Raw genomic sequence first — 26110 nt, forward strand, 5'->3', positions numbered from 1 at the left:
TCAGCCAGGCTTGAAAAACAACTCAGTACATATCACGACAGTCATATTGCTAGACATGTTAAGTAATACTGCTTCAAGAAAGAGGAACAGCCATTTTTGTTTCTTTCAACTCATCAGACTAGGACAACACCATTTGCATCAGAAACACATTATTGGTAGTGAATAACATTACTGTTTTTGGGTTCGACCGCTGGATATTAAAGTATTGAGTAAACATGGCGATAGTGCAGAACATTTGCACACGCCACAAAAAAAAAGCAATGCATTCCTGGTTGTTTGCTGAAAATTTACAGCTGAGTAATAAAAGTTTACGACTGAATCAGAAGTTGGATTGGCCACAAGGAGTCATGTGAACCTTACCATGAACGTGAACTTTTTATTGTGGTTTCTCTTATGACTGTTTCGCAGTATTCCTTTCCTCAACAGTCCAACCGGTGCCAGAGAATGGCTTCATCAAACCATTTTATTATTTTTGTCTATATCTTAAGGATTTTTTTAGCAAAGCAGTTCTGTTATCATCTGGGATAAGACTGTACCGCAGTGCAACCACCCCTACAGGCAAAAGGCAATGCATTTATTTCAAGGGTACGGAGAAGGAAGACACCGTGGGTTATACCTCTAATTTCATTTTAATTCCTTGTTTGCTAAGACTGATGGTTGTTTTCTTCTCTCTGGTTGTTAAACTCCGTTGGATCTGAATGTAGCGTAAACAGGATTTGGGAGCCACCGGTGGTGAGTACGCCTTCCCTTATTGGCTAACAGGTTTAAGTATTGGTTCATAGCAATGGGTGGTAAGGATAATGATGGATCGTTTACTGACTCAGGGAGCAAAGAGACCTGGAAGAAATGTCTTCCATTGTGTTCCCCAGTACTGCGTCTACAGGCGCAAATGTCATTCTACGGGACTCGGCAGTAGGGCTGTGATGTCATGCAGTCCGCACCAGTAGTTGTGATGTATTATGGAACTGCAGACGAGTACTTTTAGTGTGTAATACGTAAACGTGCAGAGCACTCTCTGCATGGGGCCTTTTTGGGGCCTACTGTATTGATGCAGAATTTGTCAGTCATACGTGAACTGTCTCTCTTTAATGTAAAACAATGTTGGTTGCACATGTGTTTTAAGTTGTTTTGCGTTGCAATATAAATAAGTGTAATTCTATAGTTTTAAACATTGCTTACAGGCGCAATACAAGACACACCAAGAAATGGCTGCCTGATTGCCCTTACTGTTTTTTTTCAGAACCCTGACGTGTTTGTGCACTTTGGGGAGGAAGACGGGACTGGTAGTTGCTTGTACTGAATTGTGTTTATCAGAACAATGTGTGCTTTAGGAAGTACCGGACTGGTAGTCATTTGTAGTTAGCTGTATTTATCAGAACAGTCTCGTCTATTACACTTCCACGCATGTGTGCCTTTGAATGACTGAGCTTCATATTCCATTGCAAATTATTTATACAATGACCAATGTTGATATGACACGATGGTTATACAAAATGATTGCAATTTACTGCATACAGTCTGCAGTATTTAATTTTCTGTTTCGTTTTTTTTAAAATGTGTGATATTTGTGAATGTCATATAACGCTTTAGTGAAGTATAAGAAAACATGCGTCAATATGTATGACTAGATAATTATGTGAACTCTGCAAAATGTACACATGATTGTCGAACTTTTATCGAGTATAATAAGAATTGGGAGGGTGTCCTTCGCTGTAATTTTTCTTTGGTGTAGACAAGGAATTGTTGAGCTGTGTGTGTGTGTGTGTGTGTGTGTGTGTGTGTGTGTGTGTGTGTGTGAATGTTTCACTGTACTGCTAAGTAAACTGTAGGAGCTTGGCGATCTCAGATTGCAAGACTGGACAAATGAAAATACCAATGTAAACCGCCCTTCACGCATACATTTGAGCTATGCAGATTTTCACAGAATGTCCGTATGTTCTCATCATATTGTTTCTCATGAAGGTGTGGTTTTCTGGAAAACCATTGAAAAATCATTGAATATGGAAATCAGAAAATAATAACAGACATCTGAGTTTCAGACTTCATGCCCTTCTGAAACTTCTGAAACTTCATGCTAATCAAAAACATGTTATTCTATCAACTTTCTAACTTTGTAAGAGCAGTATTTTAAAAATAACGCTATTTGAGGACTTTACCCCCATTATTTATGGCTTTGTCCAGATTTCATGCTCCAAGAGGTTGAGAGGTATTCTTTCATGTGATGAAAAAATTCTGACAATACTGTTTTTTCACCAGTGCTACATTTCAAGGCAGAATCGCTAAAATGGCTCAGATATTTCAAGGTGTACAAGACCAACTTCTTTGGCTCATGATTGTTTACTTAATTGCTAGTTAAACAACATCATTCATTTACTGTAGTTTCACTTCACAGACACAGTCCCCAAAATGGCTATGGCATTTCAGTATCTATCTTTCGAATTGCTTGTACAGTAAGAGTTAAGAATGTTTACATAATAGTTTAAAATCCACAGAAATCACCGTCATATAATAATATATTTTTTCCTTATTTTAATTTTCATACATTCATTTTTCTCACTCTTTTCCAGTAAAAAGAAACTGATTCAAAATAAAAGCTAGATAAAACGTTTCACAGTGCATAAAGTATAACTTATTCTGACCTTAAGTGCAATAATATTGAGTGGTGTTACCATGCATGGCCTAGCAGTTGGGTGACTCCTCTTTCTTGGTTTGTTTTATCTTTGTTTCCTGGTTGCCTATAGACTTGCTTGCATATTATTTGTAACGTGCCATACTTCTTAAGGTTTTCACCATAAAAAGAATCGTATAACTTTAAATACTGTACATCGGGAATATGTGCATACTTAACCTATATACATTTCAACCTCTTTGTTGAAGAATTCTGGACACTGGGAGGGGTACACGGGGTAATTTAAATCTTATACTAATTCGTGAAAAAAGTTAACATTCTGCAAAGTCCTGCACAGTTGAGAATTGTGTGTGGATATTTAACACTACGAAGTGAAGTAGTTTCTTATTAAAAACACTTAAGTTAATGAGTTTGCTGACTGAAATCGGGACTATTTTAGTGTGTAGTTCTGGGTGCAGCTCGTATTAGTTATTTACAACGTGCTTACTACATGGCTTATAACGTATTTTACTTACTTTGTGTATGCACACTTGTCTTGATTATCATATTGCTTTGCTTTATAGGCTATACGTTTTTAAATTATTCTCGTTTCAGTCACTCTTTTACTGTAGTCTCACTCTAAAGAAATCACTGCTATAGACAATAAAGTACAAAAGACAGGCCCAAGCTGCCACTGGCAGTAAAGTCTTGCAGATGAAGTGCTGAACGTAGTTCTGTAAATTCCACAGGTAAAGCTTCAGAATTAAAAAAAAATGTTGGTGTGCAATTCCATGTTGTACAATTTAGTTTTTACACATTATGTTAATAACCAGCTGTGACCCCAGTGGTGTAAATACAGGCAAATGTATACAAATGTACACTTCTAATGGGGAATATGTTGTAACATACACCTGCATTACGCAAGAGAAGCGTAAACGCGTTTTAGACTCTAAAATAGTCAATGATGAGCTATGTAAATCATGGTCGGGTAACCATGTAGCCTCTGCAGTAATGTGTGTGTGTGTGTGTGTGTGTGTGTGTGTGTGTGTGTGTGTGTGTGTGTGTGTGTCGGGAGGAAGAAGCTTGCCTTCTTGAGAAGTTTGGCTTTTCATTCCCAAAAGTCCAGTTTCTGGTGACATTTTTTAAAAAATGTAGTGTAACTAAGTTTTACTCGGTTCATTTCATATACTGACTAGACGGCACTCCAGAGCTCTGTACAGTAAACCCACAATAAAAAAATGAAACGTGGGCCGCAGTTCTGTGTGATTTCTTATTTGTTGCCATTGCTTTTTTTCTAGAATTTTTCATTATTGAAGCCACTTGAAAAAGCAGTACCTCTTTTCTGATTTACCATTTAAATAAAACAAATGTAATTATTCTCCGCCTGCCTTTGATGCGTAGACTTAATATACAACCGAATAATTCGCAGCATGTGAAAAAAGGTAAAATATTAATTCCATTTGGTAGCTCTCAAATTGCAGTACAATATATGCATCTGCGTTTAATGTTACGAGTTTGCATAGACTACGGAATAACTTCACAAAGAGCATAAAATTTATGAAGTAACTTAATTTGTTAAAAATAAATAGATGGTAAGGGTATACACCCAAGGGATCATCTTGCAGTGCCCCTCCAACTCTCTGATGTTTTATGTATGCTCGAACGTTAATGTTACCCGGCTAACAGGGAATAAAATGGTCATACTACAAGTGCTCAAAGACCACTGTTTATATGTTAAACATGCACACAGTCTTTACCCAATTTCTATACTTACGCAATAGCCCTTCAGTCCATTCATTATTGTTTAATCCATATGGTGAATTGTATGTGATAAGTGAAATGATTTTTAGGTATTTGGCACTCTCGCTATACTGCCGTATGTTTATTTTAGACTTCCAATACGAGTTATTGTTATAGATTGTTAAGATAACATTGTAATGTTTGCAATATTGTTATAGTTAACTTTACAATGCAACTTATTTTATATGGCTAGGTATTATAAACTTGCTGTTTATATTTTTACTGGACAAATTCAAGTGGCTGGCATTTTTGGCATGATTATAATTAAGTAAGTAAAACATATTATAATTAAGTGGCCTTATAACAGCCTGTGTTTTCTGTATGATTTGTTGGTATGGTTTGCCTGTTTCCTGGTTTAAAATATTTTCCCAATCAGACAGTTTTGGCTGTATCCCAAATACACAGGCTGCAACGTGAAATGCTAAACCATTTTGTATATAGTATGTACGTATGTATGTATGTATGTATATATGTATGTATGTATTTATTTTTTAAATGGGCAGACCCACTTTTCTGTGGTGGCTGGGAGAGACATAATTTTGAGGATCATTAAAATAATGTTGTAGGTTGTACTCATGTTAAAAAATAAAAACATATTTTGGATAGTCTGGAAGAAAATAGACATTTACAAAACAGAGAAAATGTAGCACTTTCTTGTACTCCCACGTATGTATGCGTGTATGCACACACACACACACACACACACACACACACACACACACACACACACACGTGATGTGTGTGTGTGTGTATCTCTAGTAATCTATTAGTCTACCTGTTTATTTGTCTATCTGTCCATCCCTCTATCTGCATCACTTTTTCATTTCTACAGAACATCCATTATTGCATTGTTTTAGTTTGTGGGCGAGTATTCCTTTTCGGCAGTGGTTCTCCATTTACTGCAGAAACATAGCAGTGCAAGATTTCTGCTACAAAAGTCGCTCTTCTATACCTGACGGTCTGCAGTAGAGCTGGTGTTGTTTCAAAACTCAAGAGAAAAAATATTTTGTTAGTTTAATTACATAGAATGGTTCAGTTTTTAATATGTATGGCCACATTACTTTGTTGTTGTTATTATTACTACTAGTACTACTATTATTGTTATTATTATTATTACTATTATTATTCACAGTGCATCGGATGAAGTGGCAGTAACTATAAGTAGTAGTTATATCATAAATATTTTTATAGTCTGTATCCAGTGCCACCCTTTTTATGGTTAATACTTCCAGTACTTCCTAAAATTGCTCTCATGTTCTATTTCCTTGCTGCTTTGTTCCTTTACTAGCACTGCCAAGCACTGTCTTCCTCATACATCCTGCAACCTAGACACTCTCGTCACACCCCATACTCTTTTCTCAACATCTCCCATCATTCTTCTTAGACTTTCTTCCACCCTAGACACCCCTCACCCCTTTAATGTCTTTTATCTCCTCCTTACCTAAAATGCACCAGGCCGTCAACTCTGGCCTTTCAAATTACATGCAATGTCTCCAACACTCCATTTGCCTTATCCCAGCAGTTGCCCATTTCTCTGTCCATGTCTTTTAACGTTTGCTTTCTCCTTTTTATTCTACACTTAAACAGCTTGCTGGGTGGATGCATCATTGGTGCAAGATATGCATGGCTACCTCTCAACTGTCCAGATTTTTGCAGAATGTCCAAATTATTGCCTCATTTTTGCTGTGTTCCTCATAAAATGTATGATTTTCAGGCAAATCACTGAGGTCTGATGTCACTGAATAATGACACACATTTCAGTTTCAGAGTTTAAATCCTTCAGAAAATACACGCTAAAACAATACCTGTTATTCTGTCAGCTTTCTAATATTTAAAATATGTTCCTATTTTTTTTGGGTCTTTGCCCCCCCCCCATTATTTTCCACTTTACCCAGATTTCTTGCAGTAAGAGGTTGAACATGTCTTAGTGAAGTGTAATTGACAGGCGCTGAGGTGGATATAGCTATATATAGATATACTGAAGTATATATATATATATATATATATATATATATATATATATATATATATATATATATATATATATATATATTAGTTATTCATAGGCAAGTACTAGACTAACTACCCTTGCAGGGCCATTTTAAGTCCACCCACTTTCTCTTTCAAAGGTGAGAATCAAACCCTGTAACTTGTGATTGTGAGGCAAACAACTTAACTATTATACCAACTCCATCTCAGTCGAGGAGATGTTGAGTGAATTTTTTTTTTATGTTCAGACGCGTTGATTACTTGATTGAGTTATTGGTAGGTGGACGGCAAAAAGAGGGTCTTCATCTTCCACAGTACAATTCCAATACAAGAAAAAATGCAAAATGCGCAGCTACACTTATGAGTAAATAATCAAAATATCGTCATCGCTAAGAACCGTTGTCAATTTTTGCTCAATGTTTTCATATTTGCGGGGCTGAGATATAGCAGAGCATAGTAACAGCATTTCATCACAAGAGGTTAGCACAATGGTTAAGGAGTTTACTTCACAAACATAAGGTATAGGGTTTGCTTCTCGTCTTTGTAGGGGAATTGGATAGGCTGAAGTGGCCGCCAAGGGCAGCTAGATCAGTACTTGCTTACCTATGAACCTCTAATTAATTTACTTATCTAAAGGACCATCCATCCAGTTCTATTAAGTTGCATCTGACTATTGATCCCATCAACAGCCAGCCTCCTTCATAGAGTTTACTTGACAGGTAGGAAATGAAAGAAGACTGAAAGTTTTTTCACCCACATCACACACATACCAGATGGACACATAGTTATAGGCACTTTAGAGTCACCAAATCTGCCTGGGGCCCATTTTTTATTCTGTGAAAAAAATCTCCGATTATAGTGGAGACAGATTAAACAAAATGTTCTGATAAAATCAGGAACGCCGCTGAAAATCTGAAGCAGTAGGAGGTATGCTACAGAAAGTTAACACGGAGCACGCATAATGTTTATTTGTGAAAATCAACAACCATGCAAGTCCACAATCATCACCATCATCATACTATAAATGTTTTTTAATATGAATCTGAAAATGTGTTGATTAACATTTAACACAGTCCCTCTATCTCTGCCTGTCTCTCTCTCCTTGTCTCTCTCTCACACACACACACACACACACACACACACACACACACACACACACACGTGTTGTAAATATCTGTCTAGTGCAATGACAATATGTATTTGAAAGTATTTTTCAAAACCGGAAATGGCGCACAGACACTTGAAGAAGAATGATTGTATTACTTTTTTAAATGCAAAACTGAAGTTTAACCTGATGAGTATTAGATATTTGATAAGATTTATTGGGGTCATTTTATGATTTTTTCCGCTTTAATTAAAAATAAGATCATGTTGGTAAAATAAGTTGAATTCTACATATCTGACCAAATGAAAAGTTTATTTTTAACAATGGCTATCCTCGATTTAAACTTTAAGCAATTTGCTGCCCTCATTAAAATTATATTTTTGCCTTGGAAAATGTTTTATTAGAATGGACATGGGTTAGTGAGAGTTTGTGTGTGTGTGTGTGTGTGTGTGTGTGTGTGTGTGTGTGTGTGTGTGTGTGAGAGAGAGAGAGAGAGAGGGTGTGTGTGTTGGGGGGGGGGGGCATGATTCCGCCATCCATTGGTGTTTGTTAAGTGCTGAATGAGGTCTTGCGCAACACACACACAGTGCCACCATGTGACAAAATCCTGCTAAGTCAAATGTCTGCAGTTTAATCAAAATTTCCAGCAAAAATCGTATTTCCTTTGCATTATTAAATTAATTATTGTTACGTTGCCCAAGGGTTTCTTTCACTTCTGTCAGGAAACAAATAATTTTATTTTTGCATTGCCTGCATTGTATGTTTAACGTTGTCTTTTGAAAATAAATAAAAATGTTTTGTAAAAAAAAAAGTGCATATCTATGTCTGTCTATCTGTCTGTCTGTCTATCTATTGATGAAGTATTCCGTATCATGGAAATGGTCCTAACCTGGATATAATTTTCTAGAACACATTAATGTAGAATCACTGAAGTACATTTAACAGATTTATACAGAGAAACATTAAAACATTATTAAACACATTTATTAATGGGTGTAATGTAAAAACAAGAACTAATATTTCAACCGCAGCTAAGTAGTATCATGATGATTGCAAATATTATACTGAAAATGCAAAGGAAAAATAGTTTACACACACTTCTATCTTACATACCTGGAATTATATGCGTAAATTACTGCTTACTGTCGTATTATCCCAAGTTCCTCTTTTCATCTAATAGAAACATTGAAAATTACTCTAGGACACACTGCTTTTAGATTTTTCATGTTTGTGGAATTCATTAAGTAAAGGTAAAGGTAATAGTAATAATATACATATGATGATAGAGATTTCAGCAATGAAATCTTTTTTTTTTTTTTTTTTATGAGTCCAAACGTAAACTGGAAAGCAGTAACCGGCCATCTAATTGTAATTGGGATTCCATGTAACCAGAAGACCTGTTCCGGGAACTGGAGATTTTCGGTATTCTGTTAGGAAGCCACGGCAATATTCCAAAACGCCTAAAAAATAAAATTAAATAAATAAATAAATAAATAAGAGAAGACGAATTTTAATTTTGTGGTTGGAAATGACTTTTTTGCAAAGTGACTTGTAACGGTGTATATGCATGTGTGTGAGTTGTTGCCTTTTTTCTTCTCTGTCTGGCACAGTCCTAAAATGAATGACAAGAACAAACAGTACTACTATGTTAGTATTTGTTAAGCAGACACGTGAGTTGATCCTAATAGCTTTTTCACCTTTTTTCTTCTACGACCCCTACCACAAGTCGCGCGCGCGCACACACACACACACACACACACACACACATCAACGCATTTGCTGCTATGTCCTTTTATCAAATTTCTGCAACACACAACTACTCTTCAGACTTCAGCAATACACACGACTCAGAATGGCACATTACAGTTGTTCATGGTTATCTACACTGACTAGTCCCTTTACAGACATAACTTATTAATAACATACAGCACATACATTTTAATATTTAATGGCAGGCAGAATGACAAACCTACGAAAATGATAACGCTGGTAAAATAACGCTCCGCATCTCAGACTGTTGGCACTGTACAGGCATTCCATGTGCCAATTTATGCAACTGTTCCTTGCTTATTAACTGAAGGGTGTAGTTTGTCTTCTTCAATGTAATAGTTATTCCCTTTGTATTTCTCGAAATATACTCTTTTGTGTACTTGTGAACATTGTATTTACATCGTTTACTTTTTATGGTTTCGTTTTTTTTTTTTTTTGGTTTTTTTTTTGTTGTTTTTTTTATGGGGATTTTCTCCTCTGGCTCGCCTGTAAATTGGGCTATAACTCATTCGGAGCTTCCAGAGTGAGACCAGAAATAAATTAATACACAAATGAATTAATAAACGAATAAATGAATAACAGGCTACTGAAGACAACTATATTTAAAAGTGTCGACTGAATAAAAGTTTCGTAAGTTATTTTATTACTAAGACTTGGGATATAAAACGTGTTTTAGGATTAAGACATTCAACATTTAACTGTCTGCATATTTAGAAGTACTTGAAAAGAAGTGTGTCGGAAGAGCTAGGCCCAAATAGCCCTACAATTCATTAGAGCACTTGAGTGAAAATGTCAGGCATGCCTTAGGTATAAGGAATAATGTTTCGTGCAGTCAGCTTTGTATTCAGCCTTTTTAATCCAGGGTAGGTTAGAAAGGTGATCAGATGATGTCAGTCACAAAATAATAATTATATTTATTTATTTATGTGGTTAAGTGTGCTTGTATGTTGAGTGCATTTGTATGGACGTCCGTGTGTACCTATGCATCCGTGTGTACCTATGCATGTATATGTGATGTATGTTTGTTAACAAAGTAGACCGATCTAAATCGGATCCAGTTCAGCTACGAAAACAGTACAGGTGTACAGTAACTGACAGAACAGGAATGAAAAAAAGCTTACAGATAAGTAGTACATGAGTACATTGATGGAAGGACAAACCACAAGGTCGTTTCCTTAATATAGTAACTAAAACAATAATATCAGATGAAACGAAAGTCAATTTGTTGCAGCCTGAGTTAAAACAGTGCTTATCTGTTAGTGTTCAGGTTTGAGTGATTTGGGAGTGGGCTAGGGAAGAGTAATGAATTCCAGGACGCAGTTTTTGGATAAAAGGAGTAGAGAACTGTTGGTGTTCATAGTTTAGTTGTTATATTACTTGTAAATGGGGGAATATTTAAGAAAGTTGAAGCAGATCTCTTTTATCTGTCTCTAAACTTATTGTAGACAAATATGCTTCTGAGTTCGGCACGGGAAGAGTCCCAGAATCTGGGTGTCAGGGTGGGAAAAGGCAAGTTTAGTAAATAATAATGAGGTCTTAGTTCTTATACTTTCATCTCATCAGTTTATCTAATTGTATACTTTAATTTCTGTAAATGTTATCAAATAACTAATGCAGTCAGACTTAACCATGAAGTATCAGTAACGTACAGATACACAAACGCATATTGAAACACGCACCTCGTCACACATTCTCTCTCTCTCTCTCTCTTTCACACACACACACACACACACACACACACACACACACACACACACACACACACCTTCCCTCATAGATTTGCGTTTGTTTTGTTGCTCAAACGTTCTGTTTATGAAAATGAAAGTACGGCTTTTGCTTATTTTATTTTGCATTGTGCGTGTGTTTGTGTGTGATGGAGAGAGAGAGGCAGAGGGAGAGGAGAGTACAGCTATCCCCAATATCAGAAGTCCTGAATAATGATAGCCAGAAATGCGTATACTCATATCTCATACTACTACTGCCCCCGCCACCCAACTGCCATTTGAAAAAAGTTCTTGGACCTCAGAATTTTACCTCTTGTACGCCTCCAACAGGAGCATATTATTTCAACGTTTGCCACTGATAAAAAAATGAGATAAGCATGTTTCATATTTAGCTCTACACAGTCGGCACTAATTTAGTTTCTTAACATTATGTGTGCTCTTTCAATCATAATGTTTGTGAGATATCGCGGAAAAAAGGGGTATTCAGCACGCTCAGTATGCTTATGTTTTGAGTATATTGAAAAGGCCTGCTCCTAAAAAGCAACTCATACCAAACGTTTGTTCTGCTTGCAAAGCCAATCAGAACAGAGACTAACAAAAGTATTGTATATCATTTCGATGAGATGGAAAACTCGATCAATTCTGTAATGGATCCGTAGAACCTCACATCCTCTCACAATATCAGCTTTATATATTTGCTTTCCCATTCCATTCATTCATTCACTCATCCACGCTTTAATGTGCATGTATGTCTGGTCAATAGCAGTAATCTTGCATTTCAGGAGCAGTAATTTCTAATTTATTGTTGGCAAGTCCTGTTAATTTTAAAGTAAGACACACAACTATGAACACGTTCAACTGAATGTTACATATACTTAATACGGTTTATATAATAAATGTGAGTGCTAAATCTGACAAAAATATGTTTGTTATTGATAGGTCCAGACAAAACTTCAGGGACAAATATTTGGCTCTTAAAAACCCAAACAAGATAAGTCAGTTAGAAAAGGAACAGGAACACTGTTATGACCAGCACATGAAACAATTAATTTTGAAAATGAAATGAAAACTAAGAGAAACTATCATTCCGTATATCTGAATGTTGCCCGAAATTAACTCCTCTCCTCTTTTTTATGTTTTATTTATTTATTATTTAGAAGCCCGATGTAGTAATTCATGTGTGTGTCTTTCCATTTCCACCATTTTTTCCAAGATGCCATGCACTTCCGGAGTGCACCAATATGTGCGCCAGCTTAATAACTTATTAAAAGTTCATTCGATTGCTTTAAATATATAGACATTTACTTGTATTAGTGACCAAATTATTCGTGCTCGTGACGTAGTAAAAGATTGCTGAGCCTATATGTTGCTTTGACTTTTACTTTAAACTGCACATTCCAAACCACTAGTTCGTTCAGATCCCTGCAAAACATATAGAAAATGATTCGAATACATGGAAATATTTCTTTGTCCTCTGAACTTTCAGATTTCCTTTACAGGCATTAACGGCATGAGCATTACTACTGACGTCAACAGTAACACTCTATGTACAGAGAGTGGGTTTTAGCGAACAGGAGTCATTTTAAACTAATTCCAAAAACATATTGGAATGTGCGGTCCATTGTCTTTTGCTGTTTCGAAATAGCAAATAGCAGTTTCTGCTTTCAGAACAAGAAAACTACATTTATTCAGAACCCCAAAAAAATCAAATGTATTGCTCTAGCAAACACAGGTTGTATTATTAATTAACAGTGATGTTTTGTAAATGCATCGTGCAGAACAATGCGAGCTGTGATAGATAAATGCATCGTTTTGCTGGACACGCTCTCAGATGCCAAATGCACCGTGTGTGTGTGTGTGTGGGGGGGGGGGGGTTGGCTTCTTTCATAGAAATATAATCTGCAACGTTTGTTTACGGTTTTCATGTTGCAGATCTTTCCACAGGTCAAAGGCCTGCAGCATATGTCCTATATCCATTCATTGTTCAAACCAGAGCCATACCTTCTTAAGAAAATAATTACTGTTCAACAACTATATACAGGTATATATCCGTACACACACATGCACAGTCAGCCCACACAGATATAGATAGATAGATAGATATATAGATAGATAGATAAGACAGATGGATTGATCGATCCAGATTCATGCGGCAAGTAGCCGTGTAGCTCTTTGGCAGTACCTTATGCAAATAATTTTGGAGAATGTGGGGTGGAACAATATAATTCGCATAAGGCAGGTATGAAATAGATACGTCCCCAGTTTTAATTAAAAAGCCTTGCTCCTCCAGTGTTTATTATACACAATGAGCTGGTAACAAAATACAGTTTAAAAAGCACCCTTAATAACAAAAAAAACAATAATTTCTAAACTTAAACTAAACCACGGTATTTTTATGTATATTTTCTCTCTTCAATTCGGGGGGGGGGTATCCTTATAGGCATGGCTCATGGTCAGTAGTTAGTGGGGGATAACCTCCCCAGCGATAACGTTAACATTTTGAACACAAGTTACCGTTTTACATGACTTTATGTATTGCCACAAGGACAGATTCAGTTTGCCTACATAGTATGCTTTTACCCACCTGCTGAAAAACTACATTTAAAACGTGTTTATAAAGAGTAGTGTGTGTGTGTGTGTGTGTGTGTGTGTGTACACACACACACACACACACACACACACACGTAGCTTAGTAGCTTGGGCGTTCATTGAAAATACTAAATATTCAGAGTACTGCAAAAGCATTTTATATTAACAATCTTTTCATTGAAAGCGTGAGCAAGTCAGTTAACAATCGATATGTCTATCGACGTGATACAAATACAAGGCATTGCAAATAACTAGCTACATTGGCTTATTTATTTATTTTTTTTGTATAGTGACTGTTAAACTGTATACAGACTAACAATCAACGCGTAAGCTACTTTTGTTTTATACAGACTAACAATTAACGAGTAAACTACTTTTAAGTTTGGTGGCAGGCGTTAAAGTTTTCTTAGATTCGGGGAAAGGGAAAATACATTCATTATATGCTTTCTGATTTCCTAGTGAAAAACAACTAAAGTGGTTGAAAACTGACAGCTGAGCATACTTAAAGATCAAGATTTTTAGAAGAATCATAAAACCAACAATTATGCACCCAACCTCACTTCCCCGCGGTCGTTTTTGAAGTAGCCAAGCAGTAAGGGTGTTAAAAGGTTACTCACTCGTTTTACTCATTTTATAGCTTTATTGCTGCAATTTGGTTCTTTTGTATTGTTTCACAGGAAAGGGCCCATAAAAAGAAAGAAAGACAAAAATAACATGTTCTTGCTGTGTACATTTGCTCAAATAAGGAAAATACAGAAAATTAACATACATAGCAAACAAACGTCAAAAATAAGTAGGCAGAGCGATCATCGGTACTATTGTTTTCTTAAGCTTAATAATATAACTGTAATATTGTGCACAGTTTTATCGCTTAAAAAGGTGCATCTGTCTCCGTAACTAAAGACTGAGACGTTATGTACTTGTGTGTTCAATAATGGATAAGATCAGGACTTTTTTAACAAAATTCTAAAACGCTAGTAGCACAGCAAACAAGTTAGGAGATGCCTAAAACTGCAAGGCGTATTCAACAGATACCATTTCAGATAAACATGTATTTGATGATTTTAGAAAATGATTACTCAGTTCATATGTTATTACAATGAAATAGGTATGAAGTGAGAATACGGTTTTCCGTTTGTGGGGTGTACTCGTGTAGGTAAATTAGGATGACCAATGTGAACATTTGCAGAAAGTGGTCTAATGAGCTATAGGTGAGCTATTCACTCCGCAACTTTTGCGTCCTTTTCTGCTGTAATAGGTTTGCTTTGCTACACATTTCCGTACTTCTTATATCTGAACTTTACTTGCTTTCTTTAGACTGTCACAAAGTAACATTTAAAACTATCTAAAGTTGACTGCTGTATTTAAGGTGCACGTTAAGTGCAATGCAGGTACTTAAAAGCTGGGTTCTCATTACCTTTCTTACATTGCTGACTCTGAGGCTCTCTTCTCCACCTGCAGATCGTTTAAAAACACGTCTTTTCACTTTTTACTTTCCATGATAAACATAGAATATTTAATATAGTTGCATGTAGCGCATAACTGCAATACTTTTTTGTTATACTTTTATACATAAACATTTGGCTTACTAGTGGGGTGCAATACATTTTAGGTTTACAGTACTTTAATCACATAGCCTTTATAAAAGATTCGCCGTCAGTGAAGTGCGCCACAGTTCGTGTGTGTGTGTGTGTGTGTGTTTGTGTGTTTATGGAAGAAATAAATACACTATATTCAGTTTGTGTTTTACCCAACAGTTCCTTGTTACTTTTTTTTGTTCGGGCAAGAGTAATCCAAAGGTTTGTTAAGTTCTAAAATATATTTTCAGATTCTATGACTTTTATCTTGCTTCAGCACATCTGCTTTCTAATCGGGAAATCAGTATTTTACTTTTTAAGCTATACTTACTTTCAACCAGGGATCAACACAAGCAAAAACAATTTTTCCCCTTTATTGACACCTAGCTTCCTATTGGCTCAGATCAGGTCACCTGATTTTATCATTTTGTCTGTCCTGGAGTGGAGCCGTCCCTATAACAATCTAGTTCAGACCAGAAACTGGAGACAGAAATAAATATTAAAAGAAATCATACTACCCGGGTACGGAAAGGTATGAATTCATATTTTGCGAATCCGTCCTTATCTTGCCACTTAACCAGTGGGCAAGATGTTCTCCCCAACGTGGCCCTGAATTCGACTGCCTATGACCCAGTTAGGCATTTTTCTACTTATGGAGCAGCCGTGGCTCAGAACAGGCTTTATTCTTCTCCTTTTTATTCTCCTCAAGATAATGTTGTGTTTGGCTCCAGCCGAGGGCCTTATGACTACGGATCTAACGCATTTTACCAGGAAAAAGACGTGCTCCCTAGCTGCAGGCAAAACACTGTAGGACACAGTGTACAGAGTTCAATTGCACAAGATTTTAATAGCGACCAAAGCAGGGCTATTAGCCAGGAACAGAAAAACTCCATTCAGATATATCCTTGGATGCAGCGGATGAACTCACATAGTGGTAAGCTTTCTTTTCATTCTGCTGTAATTTCTTTTTAGCAGCCCGGATGTATACATTAAGTATACTAAGTCAGCTTTATGGCAGCCTCTAGTAAAAAGAAAGCGAAGAACAATACTTTTTATGACATTGTAAAGTCACAGCCATAGATTTCTTCCCTGAAACTTTAGTATGTGTGTGTGTTTTATTCCCCTACGTGTTGGGGTGGGAGTGGAGGTCGGAATTTTGGATGGCTGGAGTTGCATTATGTTCATATTATCTTGTCATGCTTTCAGATTAGTTTTGAGGCTACATAAATAAGGTTTAGTTTGCCCTTTGGAGACACAAGTAAACAAAAGTTAAACGTAAGCATTTGTAATATCCCATTCTGGAGTAGTAAAACGCTTTCTTATTAGTTAAGCCATTACAAACCAATGCTACATAGAATGCAGAACATTTAGTATTCCATTGTATGCATTCTTTACACACGGAGACTACGTGTGCTGCAAAACTTGCATATGATACGTCATTTAGTTGTGCAGATTAGACGTTTGCGCTTTTGTCGTAGTGATGAAAGCAGCCAAACTGCCTTTAGAGAACAGACAAAAGTTCTGTATCGAAGCAAATAGTTCCTAAGGAGCTAACAGGCTACTAATGTGTCTCTGTCTCTGTGAATGTGCAGGGGTAGGCTATGGAGCGGACAGGAGGAGAGGACGCCAGATATATTCCCGATACCAAACCCTGGAACTAGAGAAAGAGTTCCACTTCAATCGATACTTGACAAGACGCAGAAGAATCGAGATTGCAAACGCACTTTGTTTGACAGAGAGACAGATTAAAATCTGGTTTCAAAACAGGAGAATGAAATGGAAAAAAGAAAGTAGTCTCACACCAACTTTGTCTGGGAGTAGTGGAACTGCTTCAGCAACCATGAGTGAGAAAGATGACAAGGCAGAAGCAACAGAAGAAAAACAGAAGGAGTGAAAGACACTCAGCTCTCCAGTTTTTATGTAGTTCTGTAATAAAATAATCGGCACAACTTTTACTGGCAACATAAATATGGTCAAAATGTGGACATGCACCAAGTTTCTTGTTGTGTTTTCGTTCCTTTATTTATTTATTTTAAATAAAAGTCTGTTGCATTTCATTTATCTCATTTGTTTGTGTATGTAACTGACATTCAAACTGCATTAATTTCGTTTCAGGTTTATGTAAAATGTATTTTTTTTAATAAAACAATTGAGATTTAACGTGTGTGTGTGTGTGTGTGAGTGAGAGAGTGGTGGTAGTGTTTCTTGTAAGCAGATTCTGCGCAGTCAAAGCCTTGACCGCTCCTGTCTCTTCCTGAAATATGGTGCCCAATAAATCATAAAATTTTAGCCTGAACACTTGGTATCTATGCTTGCATACTACCTGACTCATGTATATTAAAATATATGTAACATTTATGTATAAATCAGCGTATTTGTGGTAGTTACGTTTTATGTTTTAGATATGCAACGTAAAAGCAGTTTACGGTGACTGAATCAAGTGACAAGCGTTATTTTGTTTTCAATGTATAAAGTTATTGTCAAGCTGCCTTTAAGTGTTATTTAATAAAATTGTATTTTTAATGTTTCTGAAACGGTCTTCTTTATTCTAGTAGGTTAAAGACACGTGGAACCTATTTTATTCTGAATTTGTACCTTTGCTGCTGTCTTTTAACAAAATTTGAGTTTAATAACCTGTAATATTTCTCTTAGTAAGGTATGACTGGATACAACTTCTATTCCATTACTGTAACTGCATGACCACTGTCCCTCAACGCATTATTGAAGTTTGCGTGCAATGCAAAGCAGAAAACAAAATAAATGCAGACAATATCTGTCCATAAATTCCTACTTGGTATGGAAGCTAGATGCGCATGGAGCATTTATTAGACTGGCGAGCTTCACTCTTTATATGTGTAGAATATTGTAGTAGCCGTATACCTGCATTTCTAAGACGTTTAACTCTATATAGACATTGATAGAGAGCACTGTTCTGGTTCTGTTGCCTTCTAGAGTTTTCGGATACATCCTGGCAATCTTTACTTGACAAATCTGTCCTCATTCAGTGCAAGCATGTTGATGTATCGGAAAGCTCTCAACAAATGCAACAATCAGAAAAAATTAATTATGAGAAGTAATGCATGACGGATTCAAAAGCACGTGGGTTATTTTCTCATCATATAATGTTAAAACTTGCCTCACTCTCTAAACGAAAAGGGGAAAATGTCTTGATGTGATACATTTTGAATCAGATTGTAGCTTTGGCCTCGTCTGTACCTTTACGCTGCCTCCCCTGTCTAGAACATAGACCTACACAACGAAAAAATAAAGGTAGACAGATACCATGAAAGTGTCCACATGAAGTTCAAGGACGTCATTAAAAAAAGCTAAAGTGTAGGACAGTGGCTCTACACAAGACATTAATGCAGATTAAGTATATTCATTCACCTTCATAGAAGTAAAAACACTGACAAGCATAAACTGGAATAAATTGGAATGTTACACAGAGGATTTGTGAAAGATGATTGATATTTATAGGTGTGGTATTTTGTATGCAGATATTTTACAACATTGTGTTAGAAATTATGATGAATTGCTAGTATTCAAATATATATATATATATATATATATATATATATATATATATATATATATATATATATATATATACACACTAATTTTAAACACCGATCTACCTAAGATTTTTTTTTACTGTTTCCGGTCGGTGAACTGTATTGCAATAGGCAACGCTTTTTAAAGAGTTTCAGACAAAAAGAGGCAAAATAGACATCAGCGCTGATTGCTTCTACACTTCGTATGTGTAAGAAGTCTTGTAACAAGATAAGTCGGGAAGAGGGTATCATTCCTGTAGATGTAGAGAAAAAAAACTTACTAACATTTAAAGGCATACAAACAACTTAGGCCCCAAACTATTGACATGCATGTACCGTATAGTAGTCACCGTGGTGTGCATGTGTGTGTGTGTGTGTGTGTGTGTGTGTGTGTGTGTGTGTGTGTGTAGAGACAGTTGGATACAGCGTTGTACTCTACATATGCAGTGCTTGTACTCTACATATGCAGTGCTTGCATTATTTACTTTGAAGAAAACAAGATTTCATGAAAGGGGGATATCATTAAAAGCACTATGAGACAAACGTTGGTAAGACTGAAAATAAAATAAACATAGGCGCATCATTAGAGTAGCAGCTTTCACTTGTGTTTTTAATGCAGTCGTTACAATATTTTATTTAATGAGTAGAATAGGTCTCATGTTCCTTATTCTGGTTTAGAGGTGAGGTGGAACAATTTATTAAACCTGTAAAATGTAAGTTAGAACTGTAATCTGTTTGGCATCTTTGTTTTAACTTCACGTGAAATTGTGTTTTTGATGTTGTGAAGCCTGATTTCTTAGTAACAGTACCATTTCCTATCAATGGTTACTATACATTACATACAGTGCTGATGGTCGATTTGGTTACGACTGTGTTTCCAATTCCCTGTGTCAGCAAACACAGCGTGTAAAACTATATTACAGCAAGCTGTCAGAAATAAACAGAGGATGAAGCCTGCTGTATTTCGGATATATATATATATATATATATATGGAGAGAGAGCGAGAGAGTTACAGTATACGGCAACAATAAAGTTGGAATATGACTGTTCTCTCTTACTGTTTTACTCAGATCCAGGGGCTAATTAAATATATTTAAGTTCTTTCGAACAATTGTATTAGTATAGTCCAGCTAGTCAACCCCCCCCCCCCACACACACACACACACACACACACTCAGACATACTCAAACACTTTCATTCAACAGTCATTGTAAACGCTTATGTCACAGGCTTGATGGTTCGATGACGATGATAGAATAAAAACTTGCTCTATGAAATGTGATTGCATTGTTACTTATTTATCTGTGATGGTTTATTTACCAAGCGGCTAATATAAATCCATTGTACACGAAGCTGCAGTTCACATTGAATAACCTGTGTGTCTACGAGCCTTATCTGCTGCGTTAGTTGTAGCATGAAAAAGAGAGTGCGTGTGTGTGTGGCCGGGGGTGTTTTGTAACCCAGCAGCAAACAGAGCAATACTTGCATGTTACCTTTAATTTAATTTAGTGTCATTACCTTAGTGCAATGTAATGGCCAAGAAAGCTCGTTTGATCAGAAATATTTTTTAACAGTCACTACCCAGTCAATATGTATAAAGTACACAGAACGTGATCCAGATGAGGAATATTTGTTGTAAAAACAAATACCAGTTCCTTTTAATGGTTTTTTATATATATATATATATATATATATATATATATATATATATATATATATATATATAGTTTGCCTTTTGCCAAGGAAATAATAAAACAGTGCAAGTGTTGTTGTGCATCGTGCATACTTTTTTTATGCAACCTAATCTGTATAGTTTGCAAATTATTATGCATAAAGCCATGTTATATGTTATGGTGTTTGGTGAAAGAAACCAGGAATCATAAAAAGTAATAAATAAATATTTGATAATCTTGAACATTTAGAACATGTATTTTCTTTTTTAATACAGTGATCAGCAGAACAAGAAAATGCAAGTGAATTTTAACAAATGTATAAGAAATATTAAAAAAAAACAGTAAAACTTAACAATAAAAATAAAATAGAACACTTGATGGTGTGGGCTAATTTCCTACAAGTAATTCAGTATTTTGACCACCAGGTGACGCTGTAGCCCTAGTATATTCGCTTCAGTCTAGGGTTCAGATTTGCCCTGCATTCATATCAGACACTTTTCACGGGCCTCCATCAATAACCTCCTGGGGTCATCAACCCAGATTTATGACTGGCCAGAAAAATCACGTGGTGTTATTTAAAGATGCCATATTTGGGCAGACCACGTACAATAAAGAAAAGAAAGATCTCCACCTATAAATTCTGCTTTTTGAGACAAAAAACGTGAACTTCAAAAGGGGCACAAATCAAGGTTAATCAAAAGGCACATGTTTATTTAAAATGAGTTCCTATGTATCCGGATCATTCTACAAGCAGAGTCAAAATATCCCTGCTTATTCTATGCAAAATTTAGGAAATTATGGATCTGTGACTAAGGCTTCTGCTCCCAGGTATTGCTACAGTGGCTTGAGCATCACTTTCCCTTCATCTGGTCCTTCAGATTCCCTCGGCGAAATGGATAAGTTATCGAGACCCAGAACTGATACTGAACGTTCTTCCTGTTCAGTAATGGGATCTTCCGGGCTTGTGTTTGAAAGAGAATGCCAGAGTTCAATGAGTCAAGGAATTTATGGCCAGAAAGCCGGGAGCGAAGTGGTAGAGGATACATCTAAGAACGCCGGTGAGATCAAAGCAGAGCTGGTAGAAAGTCCACAGCAAGAAGGGCAGCCGTTGCAGCAGCCACAAATTTACCCCTGGATGACGAAACTACATATGAGTCACGGTAAACTTTCACTTTTTGCTTTTCCTTCACGAGGTTTACCTTCGTTTTATAGGCCATAAGGGGCAAATGGGAAAAAAAACTAATGTCATAAATTTTACGACCAAGGCATCAATTGCTCGTAAAGCTGTCCAGTGAGGGGCTTGGAGGCTGAGAGCGCACAAATTTATGACGACGTAATTGGGTGATAGACGGAAAATGTGCCATAAAACTCTATAATCAAGGCTTCCCCTATACTAAAATAAGTTGATGTATCAAGTGGTTATTGAATCGTCAAGTCAATAGAGTTTAAAAAGTAAATACGTGCGGAAGTTTTTTTTTTTTTTTTAGGATAGGAGGATTTGACACCCTGGCTTGTAATACGAGTCACTTTTCCTCTTTCATCCCGGTGATAGTAAAAACAGCTTTATGCATGCTGAAATTGTTTTAATTTGTTCGCATCATTAGACCAGTAATCTAAAAATCGTACAAATGTTGGGTCTGATTCTAAATAGGTATTTTTTTTTTTAATTTTAATATTTGCAATCTTACACCCAGAGGAAACAAGTTAATTGATCTGAATCAGAATTTCATTCATGTCTGTGAAAAAAGTTGTACGAGCCACTTCTGACATACCGTGGACGATTCTAACGTTTTTTGTTATTATTTTGTGTCTCCCGTCTCGTGTGCGTGTGTATGTGTGCGTGTGTGTTTGTGTGTCTGTCTAGATGTAGACGGGAAGCGTTCCAGGACCAGCTACACAAGGTACCAGACGCTGGAGTTGGAAAAGGAATTTCATTTTAACAGATATCTCACTCGCCGTAGGCGTATTGAGATTGCTAACAATCTGTGCCTAAATGAGAGACAAATCAAAATCTGGTTTCAAAACCGGCGGATGAAATGGAAGAAAGACACAAAACTGAAAAGCAAAGAATCAATCTGAGAAGTGTGGTGGAAGAACTGTCAAGAGACTGTGCAGCATATTGCTTTCTTCGCACTTATTTATGTTTTTAACTGTTTGACACGCATTGTAACAGTTTCGAAAGTACACCCATGTTTAGTAGTTTAAATGGAAAGTCTTCATCTGATGCAAATATTGATTTTGTACAAAGGTTCATATTCAAAATTTGGTTGTATCATTGACACCCACTGTTACGGTTTACAACACTTTTTGAAACAAGGAAATATGAGTTAGGCATTTTTGTATCAGTCAGTAACTTGCTTTTGCCAAACAAATGTTGGTTGTGTTTGTCTCTATGTACGTACATTTCTTTCTTTTTAAAGGCTTTCCTGTCCTGCTGGATCCTTGTATTTAAGTGCATTATGTATACAGAACTGTGTATTATTTAATGAGTGTTTTGCATACTGTGTTCATTTGAGGAAGCATTTCTTACTTTGCGCACCCCTTAATTAATAAAGCTTAAAATATGTGCTGGAATATGTGCACGCGCGTACGGGTGTGCACGTGTATTTGTCTGATGAAAGATTCAGTGAATCTGATCACAATGTCTGCAAAATAACATTGGTGCATTTTCTGTCAGTTTCGTCGCACTGTCATTTCTCTGAAAGGAACGTGTTTTCGTAAAGGCTTCCTTTTATTTACAGATGCTTGCGCTTGTTTTACATTAAATGTGTGGGTCTGCCCGAATGGTGAGGGTTAGGAAGAAGTGCATACCAAACAAGTACAAACTCTGTTTTCAGTCTTTATAACACTTTTGTACTGATAAACAGACTTTGTGAAGCGGATTTTTTTAAGTTTAGATTTGTTTATAGGTTGGTGCACCCACCTCAGCGTAAAACTATTCAACTCAAGGAAAACAATAACATTTTTTGGTGGGGAAGCAATAAATAAACATATATTGATTTTTGAATGGGGGAATTGCTCTAACTCCATTATGGTTTAAAGTAAACTTTGGAAACAACTCTGCACATGTTTCTGGATATTTGCTTTATAGGCTTTGATTTGGACATTCGCAACTAGAAGGCAACGTTTTTATTTCTGTGATAGATATGATTAACTGAACTCACTAGTTTCCTTGCATTTCTAAACGGTAAGGCTGTAATTATCTAAATCACGCTTAGCAGATATAATTTATTAAAAGACGCAGCTTAGACAGGACATACGGACGTTTCTATTGTCAATAAGTATGTGTGTGTGTGTGTCATTCAGTATATGTTTACGTAAGCTTCGAAGAGTGTCAGATACTAATTCCCTGCAAGTTTATGTTAGCATTAAGACGCCCAGCAGTTTCATTTTCATGAAATGGATTATACACATTGTGGAATAATTAAAGTAGTAACAAATGAAAGTCTTGGCAGAACTAAGACGAAAGGTGTAGTGTATGAGGTGTACCATACATATTCTAGGATTAAACAAGACTGGTATCATGTTTAGTGTAAAATGAAAGCTACACCAGGAAGTATCTGAGAAATTTCAACAACAATAACATTAAATGCTAACAGTTGCAGTTATGTTAGGCCTATTTTTTCTCATATTCCTTATTCTTGTTTTTTATTCTGTGTTGCAACTCAACACCTACCTGGCCAGAGGCTCTTGTTGGCCCGCGTCAAGCATAGCATGTTGTAAGTCTTGGGTTCCATTCCCAAATGAGAGCTAATGCTGTCCTTTCACTTCTATATTTCTATCAGTGCATCTTTTAAGAGTTATTCTAAATCTTGTGTGTCATGTCATCGCGTCATTTGTCCACATCAAATCTATGCTTTTTATGAAATGAACTTCCAATACCCAAACTGGCTTGACTTACTAAGGAATTTATAGTCTAATCTAACAAAAAGTGATGAGTTCCAATGTGCAAATTCTGCACATAACTCGTGCACAAAAAGGTACGCGGGCGCGCAGCGTGTGCACGGCACAAAGTCATTGTAGTCCGCATCAATTACACGATGGTCTGCTCTAGAGTTAGAGCAAATGTCACGAAAAAGTCAGGGGTTCAATAAAAGTTTTATAACATTTCCTCTACACAAAGAGAACAATGAGCTATTTCCGTAGCCATTTGTGCGTCCATATAGTGTGTGGGTGTGGTGGTGGGGGTTAGGCACTACTAAAAGAAAACAAAAAAATAAAATCGGAAGAGAGGAAAATAGGTTCTGTGCTGTTTTCAGTCAATGCCTGAATTAAGCTTCAAGGATTAAAAAATATGTACTAATGGCCATGTTGGTCATCTGGAATCTTGAGATAATCGTAAGTTAGAAGGACACTTTTACTCTGGAAGTATGATATTTCTGCAACATCATCACAGTCTTTGTGCAAATACAGTACATTTATGAACGATGCAAACTTTTGATCACTATTAGGTTAAGATTAATGGCGGTCATGCGTAATAAAACGTATACTGAACTTTATTACCCGTTTTAGAAAGTTTAAGCAAATATTTCTCTCTCTCCCTCTCTCTTTCTCACACACACACAACAGTGTAACATTAAGTTAAATGTTAACAGTGTTGTCTTAAGGCTAAATTAATACGTATGAGTGATTCATGTCGTGGCTGCAATGTGGAAAGCCATGTTAAACGAAATGTAAAATACAAAATATGTTCTAAGTCCAACCGTATTGCATGTGATTACAGCATATACGCATTCGTTCCCCTTAGTCTTTTTTGTATCTCGGTGCCTCAGCTCTACAAAGGTGCCGCCATTGTTTTGTTTAATACTAATATATGCACACACAACTCCCCAAGTCATAGCGGTCTTACACTCACAGATTTGAGTTTCCTTTCAGAGTAAAGCCTATTCAGATGAGTTTAATATTGCAAAGCTGTTTTATCAAAAGGTAGTACTTCAGTTAGCTTAATGACGAAGAGATCGGTGCTTATCTATCAGGCCTACCGTAAGAACTGTGTTATGTGCGTGAAGGTATGATACAAAATACAGTAGCTGGCTCTCGATAAAGTAAAATAGGTTGAGAACACGTCCCTCCCCTTGGTTGTCTTTGGAATCTGACTTTTTAAGAAGTTACCGGTTGAAGGAAAAAGAGATCACTCACCTTTATAAGTACCTTTGCATTGCCAGCGGTAGTTGTAATACCCTCAATCAGAGCTCTAAATGAACTTGGATATGTTTCCACTGGAAAAAATGTATAGTACCTAGTAGCCAAACCCTTACACTTCAAATGAGAACATTTGGCCACATACCCATTGTTTGTATGCGAATTTAGTAGTTTAAAACTTTTGAAGGTTATTTATGTGGATAGCCCTAAGCGCAGGCCCTGAGTGGTTAGTGCAGAACACGTGATGCCATTAAAGTAAGTTTTATGGTTTGGGGGAGCTGACAAACCCACAATATATTTACATCATATATAATCTCGACTGTCCACCATCGCAGCTGCTTGGATTTTTCCCCCTTAACGCGGGGACAGTGGGACATTGCGTTTAATGTGGACTACCGCGCTTGGGACTAGGTTCTTTCAGGGAAAGCTTCCTAATGTATCAAGACTGTATTTGGTAAGTTAGTTTTACTGCTTCTTCCCCCAAAAAAGTCTTGAGAGTTTTATAGCTTTGTTGTTAGGGTGGGGGTGGGGATGTCTGTCTACACTGTGGTATGAATTCGCTAAGAGTTACCCACAAGAAA

At 36.5% G+C, this 26110-nt stretch overlaps 3 protein-coding genes across 7 annotated transcripts in view; all 3 read left to right on the forward strand.

The window, feature by feature from the left end:
* Window positions 1–392: 392 nt before the first annotated feature.
* The window catches only part of LOC122811830 (homeobox protein Hox-D3-like), a 1090053-nt gene continuing 1064335 nt past the window's right edge, over window positions 393–26110 (forward strand). For 2 of the 5 annotated variants that reach the window (XR_006366294.1, XR_006366292.1), the window contains exon 1: window positions 622–732. The gene's annotated coding sequence lies outside the window, so the exon portion shown is untranslated. Of the gene's footprint in view, window positions 733–26110 lie in introns of all 5 variants that reach the window. The other 3 variants (XR_006366293.1, XR_006366291.1, XM_044083942.1) reach the window with 2 other exon arrangements.
* Window positions 15566–17689, forward strand: HOXC6 (homeobox C6). Its single transcript, XM_044083946.1, has 2 exons — window positions 15566–16096; window positions 16755–17689. The coding sequence occupies exons 1-2, from the start codon at window positions 15697–15699 to the stop codon at window positions 17054–17056; spliced, it is 702 nt and encodes a 233-aa protein (XP_043939881.1). The 5' UTR covers window positions 15566–15696; the 3' UTR covers window positions 17057–17689.
* Window positions 20746–22961, forward strand: HOXC5 (homeobox C5). Its single transcript, XM_044083947.1, has 2 exons — window positions 20746–21547; window positions 22252–22961. The coding sequence occupies exons 1-2, from the start codon at window positions 21106–21108 to the stop codon at window positions 22464–22466; spliced, it is 657 nt and encodes a 218-aa protein (XP_043939882.1). The 5' UTR covers window positions 20746–21105; the 3' UTR covers window positions 22467–22961.

This window comes from Protopterus annectens, chromosome 9.part0, assembly GCF_019279795.1.
Source record: "Protopterus annectens isolate FY-2018-M chromosome 9.part0, PAN1.0, whole genome shotgun sequence".
NCBI lineage: Eukaryota > Metazoa > Chordata > Ceratodontiformes > Protopteridae > Protopterus > Protopterus annectens.